Genomic DNA, 17,924 nt, shown 5'->3' on the forward strand with positions numbered 1-17,924 from the left:
TGATAGAAAAGAAAACGAGGGGGGAGATGGAATGCGTATGTATGGAAAGCCCTAAAAATTCAGAGCCTACAAATAAGTCAACTGGATTCTCCCAGGAGCTCCCTTCTCCCTCTGTCAGGCATGGCAGGTGTCTCTGCAGCTGCCACGCCCCACACACGTGTGTGTGTGTGTGTGTGTGTGTGTGTGTGTGTGTGTGTGTGAGAGAGAGAGAGAGAGAGAGAGAGACAGGGGAGGGGGCAGTGACTGCTGAAGGTCAAGGGGACAGGAGAGTGGTTGGCTCTTATCCAGGTCTCCATCTACCTCAACGTGGAAGCCTCCCCCCAACTCTGCAGAAATGACTGGGGGCAGGGGGGCTCAGCACACCTCCCCAGGCCTGCTGACATCCCAAGGGGGCAGAGGCAGGTAGTCCTGCTGCTTCAGTGCTTTGAAGAGCTGAATGGCTGGCACCTGGTGCACAGCCTGACATGGGGGCTTCTTAACCTGAAAAACCTGGTTCAGGTTCCCCATCTCAGGACAGGGTCCTGGGGAAGAGGGCTTACTCTGGGGTGAGACAGGGCCAGGTCCTAGACCAGGGAGGAAGCAATAGTCACCCACCTGCTGCAGGACTAGGAGCCCCTCGGGGCATGGTGATGCTGGTGCTGCATCTGCCTCAGGCTCCCCTGGGTTCAGGATGTTTCCCTGGGGCTCCCCTGGGCTCAGAACAGGGCTGCTGGCCACAGGAGGGGCAGGACTGCCCAGAGGGGACATGGGGGACTGGCCCATGGCTGGAGGGAGCTCTACATAGCCCTCAAACTCTGGCTTCATGGGGCCCGAGTCTTCAGGGGCCCCACCAGACAGCCCAGGACAGAGGTTGAAGTTCTGGTCTGAGGGGAAGCCCAGTGGGGGAGACAGGGAGTAAGACAGGGCCCCTGTGGACAAGGTCAGCACCAGGTCTGCCGTAGTGACATAACCAGAGGCCATGACAGTGTCCGCAGGGTCCCCAGAGCCCGTGGGCAGAGCCACTGGGTTGTCCTTTGGTCCTTGCCCACCCATGCTCAGCCCAGGTACAGGAGGAGCAGGGCCTCCCCCAGACTCCAGAAAGGGGCTTCCTTGGGCCCCCAGGCTGGGCCTCCTCTCCACATCCTTGGCCTGGCCGTGCCCCATCACCTGGGCCAGCGGGACCAGCTGCACCTGCCCCCCAGCAGGCAGACACAGGTACTCCAGGGACCCTGTGGGTGGCGGCTTTGGGCTCTCCCCTGTCTGTGGGGGCTCTGGCTGGCCCACGAGGTCAGGCAGGGAGCAGCTGTGGGGCGGCCCCAGGTAGGGGCCATTAAAGTCGAAGCTGGAAACCTGGCGCTCACGCCTGCCTGAGGGCACTGGCCCGCTGGGCTGGGGGGAGGGGAGCTGCTCTGTGGGTAGGCCCGAGACAGCTGGAGTCCTGTCAGGCCCAGATGATGGATCACAGACATCTTTAGGGTCTTCAGTGGTGAGAGGTGACACCTCGCTGTCCCCAAAGCCTACAGGTAACACCCTGTGGGGAGAACACCGGCAGAGACATTGGCGCCACGCTGGGCACTTGATTCCGCTCATGCTTGGGGGGCAGGATGGGGCAGGGTGGGGGTGGTGCTCCTGGAGGCTTGACCCCATCCAGGGCTCATAGCAATGACCAGAGCAGGGCAAGGTGGGGGAGTTGGGCCCAGAGAGGGCCGGTGGCGTTGATTCAGTCTCCCCCGAGGATCATGGGCTCTGTCCTCTAAGCTTAGTTCAAGGTGTTCCTCTGCTAGCTTGGCATCCTGTCACCTCTGCTGCTTACAGTCCGCTCACTTTCACGGCCAGGTCAGGCCCTGGCTGTGCATTGTCCACTCCTCTCTTGATTCCGCCACCCTTGCCATCCCTACCAAGGCTGCGGGCAGCTGCCAGCACAGGCGCTGAGGCCCGTGGTGTACAGCCCTCACCTATGCCATGAGGCCTCTGCAGGTGGCGCCTCCCTGGGCAGCAGGGCAGGGAAAGGTCATATGCTCCAGTCCTCTGCAGCTAGGCAGGTCCCTTGTCTCTTCCTCCCTAACCTGGGAATCAGGAAGTTCTTCCTGATGTCCAACCAGGGTGCCTCTTGCTTTGGTGCAAACCGACCTCCCTGGATCTCTTCCCAGTGCTCAGAGGCCAGAGGCCACCTCACTCGAGCCCCTGACGTGCACTCACCGCTCCAGCTCAGGGAAGTGGCTGCCCCACGGCCCCTGGGGGGCGCTCCTGCTGCTGAAGGCCGACGACGTGCTGCCTGGGAGCCGGAGCCCCGCATTCCCGTTCTGGAGGAGAAGGACATTTGTGTCTGTGGGTGTGACGGGGCCTCGGGAGGTGGGGCGGGCAGAGGGCAGTTGGGGGGTGTCTAAGCCCGCTGGGATGCCCCCGGCCTCACGTCCCACCCCCTCAGCTCCCTTCTTGAAGGGTCCTGTCTCCACCCTGGAGATGCCCTTGGCCTGCAGTGGCCTTTACCACCTGGCACCACCCCAGATTCGTCAAAGCCCAACTCAGGTGTCCCGTCCTTGGGGAGCCATTCTGTCTCCCACCACCCACCCACCTCAGTAGCTGTATCACCCTCTCCAGGAGACCCCCTGGACTGGGGCATCCCTCACTCCGTTTTCTCCATGGGGCTCCACAAGCGCTTTGGGCAGGCAGGGTGGGGCTTGGCACCTCCAACCAGGTGTCCAGGGAATGGCAGGGATGAACTTCCCAGAGCTGGCCCAGCTCTCCAGTCTTACAAGGCCCCTCCCTGGCCCACCTACGCCCCCACATGCAAAGTCCATGGGAAGGGGAAAGAGGAGGTGGGGACAGAGACATGGGAGGCAGGAGCCCACCACCCTGCCCCTTGCAGCCAGATCCTACCTGGAACAGGTGGCTCTTGCTGGGGTTGGGGATTTTCTCCTGCCACTTCCTGTTCAGCCTGGAAGACACCAGGGAGGTGACAGCCACCAGGGACCTCAGAGCTAGCTGCTCCCATGCTCATGTACAGAGGGGAAACTGAGGCCCCAAATGTGGGTGGCAGAGAAGGAACCAAAGAGAACTTGGCTGTGTGATCCTGGGGGCTCCCGGGGACTGGGGACCATCTCCCCAACCCATGGAGTCCCCTTACCTGTACCCGTAGATGCCACAGAAGCGGAGGGCCAGGAGCAAGGCGAGCTTGAGGAGGACCAGGGTGAGCACCAGCACCCACGTGGGCAGCACTGCCGGCAGCCAGGAAGGAACAGGAGAGTCAGCATCGGGCAGGGGACAGGCTGGGGCTCAGGAGGGGGGTGGCGGGAGGAGCTGGCTCAGGGTCCCTGCCCCCAGCCTTGAGACAATGCTTTGTGCAGACATAGGGCTCCAGAAGCTACTGCCTTGGGGGCTTTGGTAGGGGGAGAGGCCAGATACGTGCTAAGGAGAAGAGGCCATTGATCTGACCTCTCATAATGTTCAAAGTGCTGGGAAGGACACAGGAGGGTTTGATTCCTCCCAGTAGCAGCAGGTGTCCTGGGGAGGGCAATTACTATAGCCCATGGCAACCTCAGGGGACTTCCTGAAGGAGGCAGCATCAAAGCTGGGGCCCCAGGAACAGGGAGGATCGGAGAGGTGGAGATGGGAAAGACACGCTGGCAGTGGAAGCAGCAGGTGCAAAGGCCCCTCAGGAGCCCCCTGGCACTTCGTGCTGCACAGCCCTGAGCCCCTCACAGCCTGGGTCCCTCTGGAACTCTCCTCTTCTCCCTCCCTTGGACCCCGTGGTCCAGCCCTCCTTTCTGCCTGGTGGTGGCCGCCTCCCTGGAGCTGCTCCTCTGCCAAGGCTGGCTGTGGACTTGGGTGCTGACTCTGAACACCTCCTCCATCCTCTCTCTGAAACCACCCTTTGGGCCTTGTTTTATTCTGTGATGTGTCCTGGGGGTCCATATGGTAAAAGGTGAGGGGCCAGTGAAAGCAACAAGTGTAGGAAGGTGGGGAAGGCTAAGCAATCAGATGAGACCCTTCAATCCCAGGCCCCAGCCTGTAGTTTCTGATGTCTTTGCTGCCATGGTCACAGGAAGCTTGGGCTGAAGAACAACTGGGAAGTGGTTGCCATGAAGGCTTATGAACTCAAGGGCCATATTACTAGAGGCCTAAACCCCAGTTTGAAGGAGAATTGATGGTGAGACCTGCTGTCCTCTGCTCCCTCAAGTCCTTACCTGCAGTCTGTGTTGCACACCAGGTGTCACTTTCCAATAACTAACGATACATGGGAGGGAAGGAGGCCCTGGTGGGGTGGGGTCTAGAGCCTCGCCTCTCTGTGCCCACACCATGCCAGTCCTCTGCTCAGCTGGGCTGCTGCAGAGGGTGCGTGGAGGCTGGGGAGACATACCCCACTCAGTGGTCCAGGACTGTTCCTCACTCCACTCGCTCCAGATCCCGTTGTAGTTTCTGTGGGTGGGCCTGACCCTCACCCTGGCCCAGTATGTGCTGGAAGGCTCCAGAGCTGGCAAGGCCATGCCATGGGTGTTCTGTAGGGTCTCTGTCTTGCTGTCCTGTGGGTTTGCATGGGTCAGCAGGTGTGCTGAGGCTGAGGCTGGGCCCGTGGGCTGGTGTTCATGGGTGCAGCTGCAAACCCTCCCACGGGAACATGCCCGTCAGCCCCAGCAGCTACAGCCCACTCCCACCACGGAGGACCCTACTCCAGTGCCCGCACAGGGACAGCACTCTGAACGGGACCAGGGACTTCACCTCTTGCAATACAGCCCTCTGACATATGACAACACCAATACCCAGAGCCCTGAGGAGTCACCTTGTCCCACCCTCATTTTGCGACTTCTCAACCTCCCAGCTTTTCTGTGGGGTAGCCTGGACCCAAATTGTGGCCTTTCTAGGCATGCAGTGCAAGTCAACTGGACTGTGGAACCTGAGATGGGAATTCAGGAGCCCGGGGTCTGCTCCTAGCTCCACCACTGGCTCACCTCCCTCCTGGCCTCAGTTTCCCCATTTCCTGCTTGAAGGTCTGGGGCTGGCTCTGTGGTTTCTGCTCTGGGCTCTATGGATCCCCCAGGTTCTGCATACAAGCTGAGCGGTTGCCTGGGGCTGTGGGCAGGAGATGGTACCCTGGGCTGGGGCCTCACCGGCTTTATCGGGAGCAGCCCTGCTCTTAGTGGCCACAAATTTGGTTCCAGATGAAATTCCTCTGAAGAAAGGTCCTCAAGACTTTATGACTTTGAAAACCTTCTTCCTAGTGGTCTCTCAGCCCCTCCCTGCCCTGATGGTCTGTGTTCCCTTGCAACACAGGGTCAGCTGTTAATTTTGGCCAAGTGACATCACCTCACCGAGCCTCAGCTCCTTCAGCAAGAGTTGGGACAGTGACCTTCCAACCGCACAGGGTCCTGATCACCGAGTCCCAGTGTCTAACTCTGACTGTCATTGCTGGGTGCAGGTAGCGCTCTTCTGCCCTCCCCACCATACAAGTCCCTCCCCATGCACAGGCCTCACCTCCCACACGGCCTTGTCTTTCCTGTACTGGATCTCAAAGGTGCGATCTATGTGTGTGTACTGCATTTTCTCTGTTTCCCAGCGCAGGCTGTAGCTGTCTCCGTCCTTGGTCACGTTGAGGGTGGGACGGGCCATCTGGACTGGAAGGAGGGAAACTTTTAAGGGTGGTCATAACATACATCCACCAACGGAACATTCCCTGTGTTCCATGTCAGACACAGGTGCCGTCTCCACTGGCCTAAGACCCCAGGTCCTGCCCATGTTGGGGTCTCTGTCACCCCCCCCCCAATTTCACCATATCATGTCTTTTGATCTGTGCAGCCCTCCTCTTCTGAGATGCTGAGATACACTCGCTTTGTAGTAAGGCAGCCCAAAGCTCAATCACCATCGATGGATCTAGGCCGTGTTCTAGGCACTGTCATGCATGCTCACTCCGCTTGAACTATTTCACTCAGTTCTAACAACCCTACTGCAGGTACTATTCACCCCACATTTTATAGACAGGAAAACTGCATCACTGAGTGATCAAGAAACCTGCCCAAGGAAAAGCAGCTAAGCAGGGGTGGACACAGGTATGGGATCCTCGGCAGCGTGACTCCACGGTCGTGGGCTCAGTCACTGCACCCCACTGCTTCAGAGTCTCTGAGACTAAGGTCTCTTCTGGGATCCTCTCCCTTGACATTCCCACAGGTGTAGGGAGATGTATAAAGGCCAGGACCAGTTCACAGGTTCTCACCACCGGAAAATCCCAATGCCCCAGCTGTAATAGGCCTTCAATAACATCTAGGTGACCCTTCTCTCCAACCAGAGTATGTCCAAAGAGAGAGGAGAAGCCCCTTGCAGCCTGCGCTTCCTGGTTGGCCAGCAAACCCACAAGTTGGAAGAGGAAAAGGCCAGAGAAAGCAGAAACTGAGCGTAGAGTCTGAGTTCTGGGTTCCAGCTCTGACTGACATCCTACGAGCTGTGCAGCTTTAAGTCACTCAATTGCTCTGAGCTGTCTACCCATCAGAAAAAATCGAATGCTCACAGCCTTGCTGTCTTCACTGGGCTCTTATAAAATAATGCCAATGCCTGTAATTCGTTGAGGCCTCCTTCACACAAGGCATCATACTAGGTCATTTATGTATTTTGTGCACTCGAACCATAGGAACCCCTTTCCCCAGTGAGGACACCAAGAGAGTAAGTGGTGGATTCAGACCCAGGTGACTCAGACAAATTGACTGCTGCCTTTGACTTGCACTAAAGATTGGATGAAAGAACTTGTGAAACAGAGGAGGAGGTTCCATTGCACTGGGGTTCTTGCTACATGACAGAAATGAGGGACATTAACCTGCAAGGATCTATGATCTGTTTGTACACACCCCAGCCCCCAATCGAAAAGGAAATCATAGATTGATTATGTCGACACTGAGATTAGCAGTCAGAGGAGAACTTTGGGCATCATTAAATGTCCGATCAGGAAATGAAAGAGAAAGATTTGCTGGGAGGACTGGGAGGCTGTGGTCAGTAGCAGGAGCTTCGGAGCAGCAGCGTGGTTGGAGAAGGAAGCAGACCAAAGGAATGAGGGAACAGAGGTTTTAAAGACCTGTTCCCGGGGATTATCGATTGCACTTTTCTTCATATTTTTGGCCATTGTCATTGTTGTACCATTGTTTCTTGAGAACTTCAAGAAGAGATCCGAGTTACTTTTGTCCACCTTTGATCACTGGACTGCATTTCTTTGCAAGTGACAAACATGAAGACTGGGTCATGAGAAACCCCAAGTTCATTTAGGTTACACAATGAGGGGACCTGACCCTCTGCACAAAAGGCTGGAGCAGACTCACTGTTCTCTGAGCTCTTTATAAATTTCTCTTCCTTCCTGGGCTGAACAGAGATGGTGTACTGGCCGTGGGTCCCAGGGTCAGGCACAGGAATGTGGCATCTGTGCTGGATGTAGAGGCTGCTGACCTCCTCTTTCAGCACTGGGGAACATTCTTCCTCCCTGAGGATCAGAGCTGAACTGAGGGCTGGGAGGAGGGAGGGGCCGCAGGAGGGAGGAGAGGGTCCAGGATGAGCTGTGGCTTCTTCTGCGCTGGGGACCCTGGGACAAAAGGAGGCCTGGAGAGACTAAGACTGAGAGGAGGGGAGGGGGTGGAGAAAGGAGATCTGCTGGGGACCCTGGGGACAAAAGGAGGCCTGGAGAGACTAAGACTGAGAGGAGGGGAGGGGGTGGAGAAAGGAGACACTCACCCTGCATCGGGGCTGGACTTGTAGAAGAGGCCAAAGGAGACTGAGCTGTTCATCTCCGACCTCACCTCCCAGGAGCAGCTGAGCATGTGGGCCCCGTTGAAGAAGCACTGCAGGTTCTGGGGCTGGGCCTTGTCTCCTGGGAGGAGAGGCAGTTCCTCAACACTCCTTCCTTCATCATCCCACAGCTCTCAGTGGGGGCCCACCATGGGACTCATCACAGAGAGATCACGAGCATTGGGACCAAAAAGATCAGGGTTTGAACTTAAGCCTGAACGTGCCAGCAGCGCACCCACAGCTCAGAGAGGGAACCCTGTGAACCTACGCACCCTCCACTGAGAAATGGGAGTAGTAACTAAGTTTCAGTGTGGGAGGTTGAACATGATATCGGTGGGCCCTACTCATAGAATAGCCCTCATTCAAACACAGCTGCTAAGAATGCTATTGTTATTATTATTGTAATTGTTATTAGCAGAAACTGTGCAGAGAATGTGCATCCCGAAGTGAATCAGATCCAGAGTGTGCCTGTGCAGAGTTTGCAGTGGAGACAGGGCTGGCCTAGGAAGATCACGAGCATTGGGACCAAAAAGATCAGGGTTTGAACTTCAGCCTGAACCTGCCAGCAGCGCACCCACAGCTCAGAGAGGGAACCCTGTGAACCTACACACCCTCCACTGAGAAATGGGAGTAGTAACTAAGTTTCAGTGTGGGAGGTTGAACATGATATCGGTAGGCCCTACTCATAGAATAGCCCTCATTCAAACACAGCTGCTAAGAATGCTATTGTTATTATTATTGTAATTGTTATTAGCAGAAACTGTGCAGAGAATGTGCATCCCGAAGTGAATCAGATCCAGAGTGTGCCTGTGCAGAGTTTGCAGTGGAGACAGGGCTGGCCTAGGGAAGCTGCTATAAAACTGTAAAACAGTAGATTCTGGGGGCCCACAAATGTGGACACTTAGACTCCTACTGTCCCAGGAGCTCCTAAGGATCCCATCCTCCTCCCAAAGTGGCATGTCCCAGGCTCTGACTCCATTACCTGGCTGGGATTCCCAGCGAACCTCTGGGCTCCACTCGCTGGGCCGTCCTGAGAACCCTGAGGCCGGGGCCAGCCGGGTCCGCACTCGGGCTACGTAGGTGCTGCTGGGCATGAGGTGCTCTGGTCCCAGCATGGCCTGGGAGGAGTTAGAGTGGAAGGTGGCAGCATCCTGTTGGGAGAGGGGGGCTGGAGGAGGTGCCGGCTGGCTGGTCCCTTGAGGCTCGGGCAGAGCTGGCTGTGCGTCCTACCTCCCAGGAGTCATGATGCCGCTTGTAGACCACTTCAAACTCCAGGTCCCCCAGGGTCAGCCAGTGGGTCTCAGGACCCCCGAGGGCCACACTCCAGGTCAGCAGGAAATGGTCCCCGGCAGTGCTAATCTGGAGGTCCGTGGATGCAGGGGGCTGGACTGCAGGGGAGAATAAGTTAGGGGAACATAGCGCTGGATGCTGTGGGGTGGGTAAGGGCCTGCTTGGGTTTTAGTGTGGACACACTGGGGCTCTAGCCAAATGCTGTCCCCATCAGCTGTGTGACTTTGAACAAAACCACTGCCCTCTGCAGGCCTCAGGCCCCTCATCTGCAAAACTGTGGGGATTAAATGTGAAAGTGAATGAAACCTCAGGTTGCTGTGCATATTTAAGACAAGTTGGATAAAAGGTGCTGGCAGTTCACCTCTCAAAGGAGCCACCTCTGTCCTGAGGCTCCTCCCCTGCACACGACGAGGTCTTTATGGCCTCCCACCAGCAGAGGGCACTGTGGTTCATATTACGCCCTCTCCTGATATCCACTCTCCCTTCCCACCTGCCCAGGTCCCCTCCCCTCTGTCAATGCCCAGCATAAATGTCTCCTGCTCCAGGAAGCTTCTTGGATCTCCATCCCCCAGGCAGAATCCCTTGCTCCTTTTTTTCTCTCTCTGTCTCAGTTCCACCTGCTGTCAAAAGGCAAAAATAATAGAACCTAAATGGACGGTGTTTTGAGTTACATTAAGAGTTGGCAGTGTCTCCTAACAGCCGCCACAGGCCTGTCAACACAAACTCTTATAAAATGACCCCCGCTTTTTTATTTAGTCTCATTCTAAGCAATAATTTCCTTTAATCCGTGAGTTTGAAGCACCGGTTCTATTTCTTTCTTCTAGATAGTCACATAAAGGCTAACGATAGAAAATGATCATCTCCACCACCTCGGACAACTGGTTGTTTCATGGGCTGCTGTGAACTCGCAGAGCACACTGGGGGCCCCTCCTCGAGGGCAGTGAGCCCCACGTCTAACGTGCTGAACCCTCAGCAAGTCTGACCTGTCACTGTCACTGGTGGACTTTGGTAAGTTACATAACCTCTCTGGGCCTCAAGGCCTCCTCCCTAAAATGGGTTGTTGCAGAAATGAGAGGAGACAACTAAGGTGAACAACTTAGCAAACTGATACGTTTCGATGTGAACCACAGACTGGTTCTTCTTGAAGGGAAGCCTTCTATGGTGGAAGCCCAGGATGGGAGCAGCCAGGGCAGGGGGAGGTACCTTGGGCAGGGGCCTCTCACATTGCACCTGCTCCAGTGCCTCCATCATAAGGAGACCGGATCCTCTTCCCTCAAGACACCCAAACCCAACGTTAGCAAACTGATACGTTTCGACGTGAACCACAGACTGGTTCTTCTTGAAGGGAAGCCTTCTATGGTGGAAGCCCATGATGGGAGCAGCCAGGGCAGGGGGAGGTACCTTGGGCAGGGGCCTCTCACATTGCACTTGCTCCAGTGCCTCCATCATAAGGAGACCGGATCCTCTTCCCTCAAGACACCCAAACCCAACTCCAAGCCAGTGTCTCCACCCCTGGGAGACTCTCACTCCCTGATCGATCTCCTGTAGTCTGGCCACCCCTCATGCCCAAGACAGTGCACCAAGCCCCAGCCAGGGACCCCAGCCCCTCACCATGCTGGGTCAGAGTAACGGTGAGCTGGATGCCCAGAGGCCTGTCTGGTTGGAATGAGAAGTAGTCATTGTCGGCGAGGACGAATTGCTGGTAGGGAATGACACATGTCCTGGGCACACAGCGGGGAGCTGGGCAGTCTGACCAGAGCATGTCATCAGTGAGGTTGCAGGACACTGGCTGTGGAGGATCCCTGTCAGGAGAGGACAAGCATTAGCCCAGAGTGATAAGAATCACTCATTCATCGAATATTAATTGTGTGGCTTTATCCAGAGGCAGGGGCCTGGCAGGGGACAACACAGACATAAATTCCTGCCCATGGAGGTGACATCCTGTGGGAAGGAGGCACAGGTTGCACATTGAATAAAATATGTAGTATGTCAAGCAGAGAAAACGTCATGTAGACAAATGGAGCAGGGAAGGGAGAAGAGGCTGGAAGGGTGGGGGATGCAATTTGAAATAAGGGGACAGGTAAGTTCTCACTGAGAAGGTGACATTTGGGCAAAAAATTAAAGGAGGTGAGGGAGGGAGCATGCAAGTTCTGAGGAAAGGGGATTTCAGGAAACAAGAACAGCAAGTGCAAAGGTCCTGGGACAGGCATAGGTTTGGAGTGTTGCATGGCTGGGCATAGACCAATGTGCAAGGAGTGGAGTATGCTGGCGGGGAGGAGATGAGTTGAGCACGGTGAAAGGATTGGATTTCACTGTCAGTTAGTGGAAAATATTTAGGGAGTTATGAACAAAGGAGTGATGTATTTTGATATATGCTGCACAAGAATTCCTCTGAGTCCTAGGTTGTGGATAGATTGGGTTGGGGTTATGGCAATATTAGAAGCAGAGAGACCAGTTAGGAGCCTTCTGGAATTTCCAAGTGACAGGAAGTGGTTTGGACCATGGTGGTGGTGTCAGCATTGGTCAGATTTATGTTCCATTTGAAGATCAGGTTGACAGCATTTGCTGGTGGATCGGATGCTACGATGGGGAAGGAGAGGTGGTTAAGAGATTTAAAAACAAAACAAAAACCTCCCAGTTGTTTAGCTTGAGCCACCAAGAGCTCCCAATTAGTAAAGTGAGATGGAGAAGGCTGAGGCAGGAGCAGTCTGTTGGGGAGAGAGCAGAATTTGGTTCAGGGAGTTTGGAGTCAGAGATGCCTGTTATCTGCGTGATGACGTGGACAGGCAAGGGCTCCTGCAGGTCTGGGCTTAGGGGAGGTGCAGGCTAGAGACCCATAGTTGAGAGTTGTCCCCAGAGCCTGAGGCAGGATCTCTGCAGACTGGATAGAGATATATGTATAAAAGACTGGAGGTCTGAGAACCAAGCCCTGGGGCAACTCACCTTTTGCAGTTGAGAGGAAAGAAAGAAGCAGATGGGGGGACTGAAAAGGGTGGGCCAGGGGACACGAGGAGAACTGGGTGAGCCTGGTGGCCAGAAGTCACATGAGGGAGGAGCTTCGAGGAGAATGCTGTGGTCATCTGTGTCAGGTGCTGCCCGCGGGTCAAGTAGCACGAATGCTGAGGACTGAATGTGAGATCTAGCCCCAGGGGGCTTTTCTGACTTTGTCAAGGGCAGTTTGGGTGGCCTGGTGGGGGCAGCAGAGTCCTGGGGGCGTGATTTCAGGAGGGAATGACTAGAGAGGCCACTGGATACAGTGGGTCCAGAGGACTCTGCAGAGGGGTGCTGCTGTAAAGGGAAGCAGAGAAAGGGCCAGGGCTGCAGGGGACGGAGTCAGGAGGCACCCTGGTGGCATCTGAGGGGGAAATGGGGCATGTTTGCAAAGTGATTGGGAATGATCCTGGGGAGAGGACACTGTCGATGACGTGGGAGGAGAGGGAAATGTGGTGGCAGCAATGTCCCTGAGCAACAAAACGATGGGACACGAGTCAGGCCTCAGACAGCAACTGAGACAGGTAATTCGCTGCAGGGGCAGGAGGCAGAGACCAGGCCAGATCCAGGGCGGGGGGCAGGTGTGTACTGGGAGGTGTGAGTGTGGGAGGTGGGAGTTTGGGGCTGCTGTGGTCTCGGTGCCATAGGAAACATGTCCCAGCTGCAGGCGGGAGGGGTGGGGGTGGCATTGAGGAGAGTGGAGGAGGTGCGACCAGGAGAGCAGGAGAGAGATCTGGAGGTGCAGGTGTGGCGGAGCCGACTCCCCACAGGGGCCATTAAGGCGGGGGGTGTCTCTGTTCCCCACGACTCCAGCTGTTTAATTGTTTCATTTATGGCTGATTTAGACTCTGCAACATCCCAGAGTGATGCCAGTCCCTTCCCCAAACAGCGAATGCACAGGAGCCCCCAGGTGGAGAATGGCAGAAACCCCACATCTGGTGGGGGGTTAGGGGAGCAGAGTCAGCCCCCACCTCAGACACGCAGAGGCGGGTCCCCACTCTGCCACTCCCCACCATGTGGCCAGGGTGCCAACCTCACCTCCACCTCCACGGCCTGGGTTTTCTCATCTGTGAACAGGCACCGTGTCCTGCCCTGCCTGCCTCACAGTGAGGATGAACTAAGCTAAGGGTAATTTGTTAAATTGTGACTAAATAAGAGAAGCTTGTCACCGCCATCACTGTCAACAACAGCAGTATTAGTATAGAAGGCTCACCCCAGAAACCCTGACATCAGACACCAGTGCCCGGTCCTGGCAGGAGCTCCTGGGATGGTCTCCCCTCTTTCTCTGTCCCCTGTCCAGTCCCACCCAAGACTGACCCTGAGACGTCTCTCTCCACCCTGCAGTCCCATGTGAGGCACAGCCGGACATGACAGCATCCCCGTCCTCACCCCTGGTGCCCAGTGTCACTCACTCATCCAACCGGCGATGGAGGGTCAGGTTGATGAGCTGCTGGGAGTCCTCGGTGTCCGCCCACCTGCAGATGATGTGGCTGGTGTAGTCATTATAGCAGCGCAGGGTCTGCAGCGGGATGGTTTCTGACCGGGAAGAGGCAGGAAGGGTCACCCTTCTCCTCTCTAGGTGTCCCCTGTCAGTGCCCCTCTTGGCTCCTCCAGGGTGCCCAACCCTGGAGAGGAGTCTCTCAGATTCTTGTGGAGGAACCCAGTGGCCAGGCGGAGGTGGCCTGGATGGGGCAGAGGCTCTGCAAGGGTGAGGGTCCTGGCTGTGAACACTCCTCTCCTAACAGAAACACGATATTCTAGTGGATTCTCGGTACATTTCCACTTCCTGGGCTCCTGGAGCAGGGTCTCCCCCTCAGGGCAGGGACATGCATCAGGCACAGGCCCTTGCCCCCTGGAACCATGATGCCTCCTGGGAAGAGCAGCACAAACCCAACCCTCACATGCAACGTGGAAGCGCCTGGCCCTGGGGCCTCCTGCCTGCTCCCCACCCTCAGCCTGGGGCCTGGTGTTAGGAGAAGGGAATGTGGCTCCCACAGTTATCACAGACGCAGGTTCTCTGGAAGCACTGTGGATGGTCCATCTAGCCTCAGGAGCCCAGGATCACCCAGCAGGGCCTCAGGGCACAAGGGGGTTGCTGGGGGCCAAGGCAGGGAGAGAACCCCAGGCTGAGGGCCCCACAGGAGCTAAGGTCTGGAAGTGGGAATGTGGAGGCTGTCAGAGGGCCAGAGAGTGTCTGGTGGGGAAGGAGGGGCAGAGAAAAGGCTGGAACAGCCAGCCTGGAGGTGGATGCCTCAAATGCCACACTGACATGTAGACAGAGAAGTGACACAACCTCAGCTGGACTTTCCAGGAGGCCAGGAAAGCATGAGCAGGGGAAGAGGGGGAGGCCCCAGGAAGCCCAGGGAGAGAGAAGAATGAAGGAAGGGGGCAGGACGGAGGGAAGGCCGGAGCCGCCAGGAGTCTGGAAGCTTCCTACAGATCCACTGGGGAGTGGCCTCCCCCATAGGGCCCAGCAGTGAGGAGCAGGATGGGGCAGGGGAGGGGCAGTGGGACTTACCTGCCCCTGCAGGGCTGGGGCCCCAGCACAGAGCTAGTAGGGCCATGAGGAGCAGCTCCTGGGTCAGCGTCATCTCCCTGGTCAGCTCTGGTCAGCAGGTGGTGGGCACGGGTGGGTTCTGGACATGGGCAGGGCTGGGGTTCTCACTGCCCTGGAACTGTGTGTTTCTGCCCAGCTGGGGGCCAGGGCAGTTCCATCTCTTGGGCTCTGACGATTCCTCCCCCCAGGACTCTGCCTCCTGTAGGCCTGCAGAAGAGGAGCTGTCAGCTGGGAGCTCCCCTGCCCCTCCCCCCAGTCCCAGGGCCACAGCAGATGTCGTGGGAGGAGAACTCAGAGAGCTGGCCCAGATGCATGGCGCCCTGGGACAGTTCCCTCCCCGTGAGCCTCAGTCTCCTCGGGCCTGACCATGAGGAAGGTGGGCTCGATGGGCTGGATGGCCTTGAGGCAGTGGGTCCCCCTCAAGAGGTGCATCATGTACCACCACTCAGTGCCCTGGAGATGAGAACCATTGAGAGGAGGCCTGGTATGTGCCCTGTGCCAAGCTCCCCGTGGCCGTCTCACCCACATCTGCTTTGGGAAGGCACTGAGTGTTGAACGCCATGGGTGTGATCTCACACACACACTCACACACACTCTCACTCACGCCCCCACACACACTCTCACATACACATACACACACTCTCACACACTCACACACACACACACACACACTCTCACATACACATACACACACTCTCACACACTCACACACACACACACACACACACTCTCACATACACACACACTCACACATACACAGACACTCACACACACACACACACACTCTCACATACACACACACTCACACATACACAGACACTCACACAGTCACACACAGTCACACACACTCACTCGCACACACACTCACATGCACACACACTCACACACACTCTCACTCACGCCCCCACACACACTCTCACATACACATACACACACTCTCACACACTCACACGCACACACACTCTCACACACTCACACTCTCACATACACACACACTCACACATACATACACAGTCACACACACTCACACACTCACACTCACATGCACACACACTCACACACACTCACAACACATACACAGTCACACACACTCAATCACACACACACACTCTCATACACACACACTCTCACACATTCACACACACTCTCTCACACTCTCACACACTCACACTCACAACACACACACACTCACACACTCACTCTATCACACACACTCTCATACACACACACTCACACACACTCTCATACACGCACACACACTCATACACACACATTCACACACACACTCACACACTCACAACACATACACACACACACTCACTCTATCACACACACACTCTCACACATTCACACACACTCACACACTCACAACACATACACACTCACACACACACTCTATCACACACACACTCTCATACACATGCACACTCACACACACACACTCACACACACAGTCTCACACATTCACACACTCACACACACAGTCACACACTCACACACTCACAGACACGCACACACACTCACACACACCCTCACACACACTCACTCACACACACACTCTCTCACACACTCACACACTCTCACACACACACACTCACACACTCTCTCACACACACTCCGAGCCTGGTGCTCTCCCCACACTGCTCCATTTACCGTCATTCCTCCCCCAGCACCCGCTGCGGCCAGTTCCTCTTTCTCCGCAGAGCCTGGGGATTTCCTAATTTACACTTTGTCCGGCTCCGGGAAGTACCCGGGAGAGCAGAATAGAGAACCTGGCTCCTTCCCTTCCCTAGGACTGTTTGAAACTTCACTCAACACATGCACAGGCACATGCGCGCACACACAGAAAACACCTCCATAGACAGGCCGGCTAGAAACAAACTCTCTTTTACCCAAGAGTGTACTCTAGGATGAAGGAGAGATCAGGAATCCATGTGAAGCGATGGAATATTCAATTTAAAAAAAGCTAAGATAACAGGATAACAACATAAAAAAAATGAGCCTAAATCCCCATCTCATACATTCCCCAAATATCAGGGTAATGAAAAATTTAAATGTAAAAAGTTAAATCTTAGCAAACCACAGAATCGAATACCTTTGAACTATCCAAGCTTTAAAGCAGAAGAAATCAGAGAGACAAAGACTGACATAGAAGTGCATAAATGTGAAATGTTCTGGATGAGGGCACTTCAAACAGTTCGTGGAAAAACAGAATTAAAAGGTAATATAAATCTTTCCACGAACTGTTTGAAGTGCTCTCATGGTTTATAAAACTAACCAAATCATAAAACAAAGGACAAAGTGCAAAAGAATGTTTGCGCCAATGTCTTAATCCGTTAGGGCTGCTGTAACAAAATACCATATATGGGCGGCTTATAAACAACAGAAATTTATTTCTAACATTTCTGGAAGCTGGGAAGTCCAAGATCAAGGCACGGGCAGGTTTGGTATCTGGTGAGCTCTCGCTTCCTCAAGGACATCTCACTGTAACCTCACATGGCAAAAGGGGGAAGGGGCTCTCTGGGGCCTTTAATAAAAACACTAATCACCTCCCCAATGTCTTCGCCCTACGTGCCCTCACATTGGTGATTACGTTTCAACATTTGAGTTTTGGGGGGACACGAACACACAGACCATAGTAACCAAAATTATGAAGAACAGCTTACTATCTTTCACTGTAAAAGCTTAAAACAAATGAATGTCATCAAAGAACACAAACAGAAATTCACACAGACACACAGAATTTATGTTAGTAGCTGACAATTTTTTTTAATGCTTTCCATGAGCCAGGCACTATTCAAAGGGCTTTACAGATATCAATACATCTATGTACGGGTTACCATCAGAATCCCCACTTTATAGATGAGCAAACATGTATAGGGATGTTAAGTAACTTGCTCAGGATCACACAGCTAGTAAGGAACAGGCTGGGACTGAAGCCCTTGGCAGGCTGACTCTAGACTCTGTATCCTTAACCATCATGCCAATAGTGGTTGTATTTCCCAACCATCAGTATCAAACATGTCTATTCTGACATATACTGACCCAATAGACACTTCTACAGACAGGCACAGATACAGCAAAAATAAAAGAAAACTTTAAAACAACTAATTCGGCATCCTCAGAGAGATTTGAAAAATCATAACCATTTAAAAGAACAAACTGCTGTGCAAAGAACAAATAAATAGAATGCTTGGAATCTGAAGATATGAGATCCATAATTTTTAAAAAAATAACTCAATAATGGGCCAAATCATAGAATGGCCACCACAGTGATCATGTTACAAAGGTAGATATTGAAGACAGAGCAGATTGGCAAGGAGATAGAAAATCTTAGAGAAAGGGTGAG

General features: G+C 54.6%; 1 protein-coding gene across 1 annotated transcript; it reads right to left on the reverse strand.

Moving 5' to 3' along the window:
* Positions 1 to 209: 209 nt before the first annotated feature.
* On the reverse strand, positions 210 to 15,174 carry CSF2RB (colony stimulating factor 2 receptor, beta, low-affinity (granulocyte-macrophage)). The gene is made up of 14 exons (XM_008586493.1): positions 15,098 to 15,174; positions 14,537 to 14,782; positions 13,431 to 13,554; positions 10,639 to 10,829; positions 8,968 to 9,125; positions 8,720 to 8,888; positions 7,684 to 7,819; positions 7,278 to 7,435; positions 5,452 to 5,591; positions 4,340 to 4,502; positions 3,107 to 3,197; positions 2,860 to 2,917; positions 2,179 to 2,282; positions 210 to 1,510 (listed from the first exon to the last, which is right to left on the reverse strand). Exons 2-14 carry the CDS (start codon positions 14,607 to 14,609, stop codon positions 355 to 357), a joined length of 2,721 nt encoding a protein of 906 aa, XP_008584715.1. The 5' UTR covers positions 14,610 to 14,782; positions 15,098 to 15,174; the 3' UTR covers positions 210 to 354.
* Positions 15,175 to 17,924: the final 2,750 nt, after the last annotated feature.

The sequence above is a fragment of the Galeopterus variegatus genome, unplaced genomic scaffold, assembly GCF_000696425.1.
Source record: "Galeopterus variegatus unplaced genomic scaffold, G_variegatus-3.0.2 Scaffold4000, whole genome shotgun sequence".
Lineage (NCBI taxonomy): Eukaryota > Metazoa > Chordata > Mammalia > Dermoptera > Cynocephalidae > Galeopterus > Galeopterus variegatus.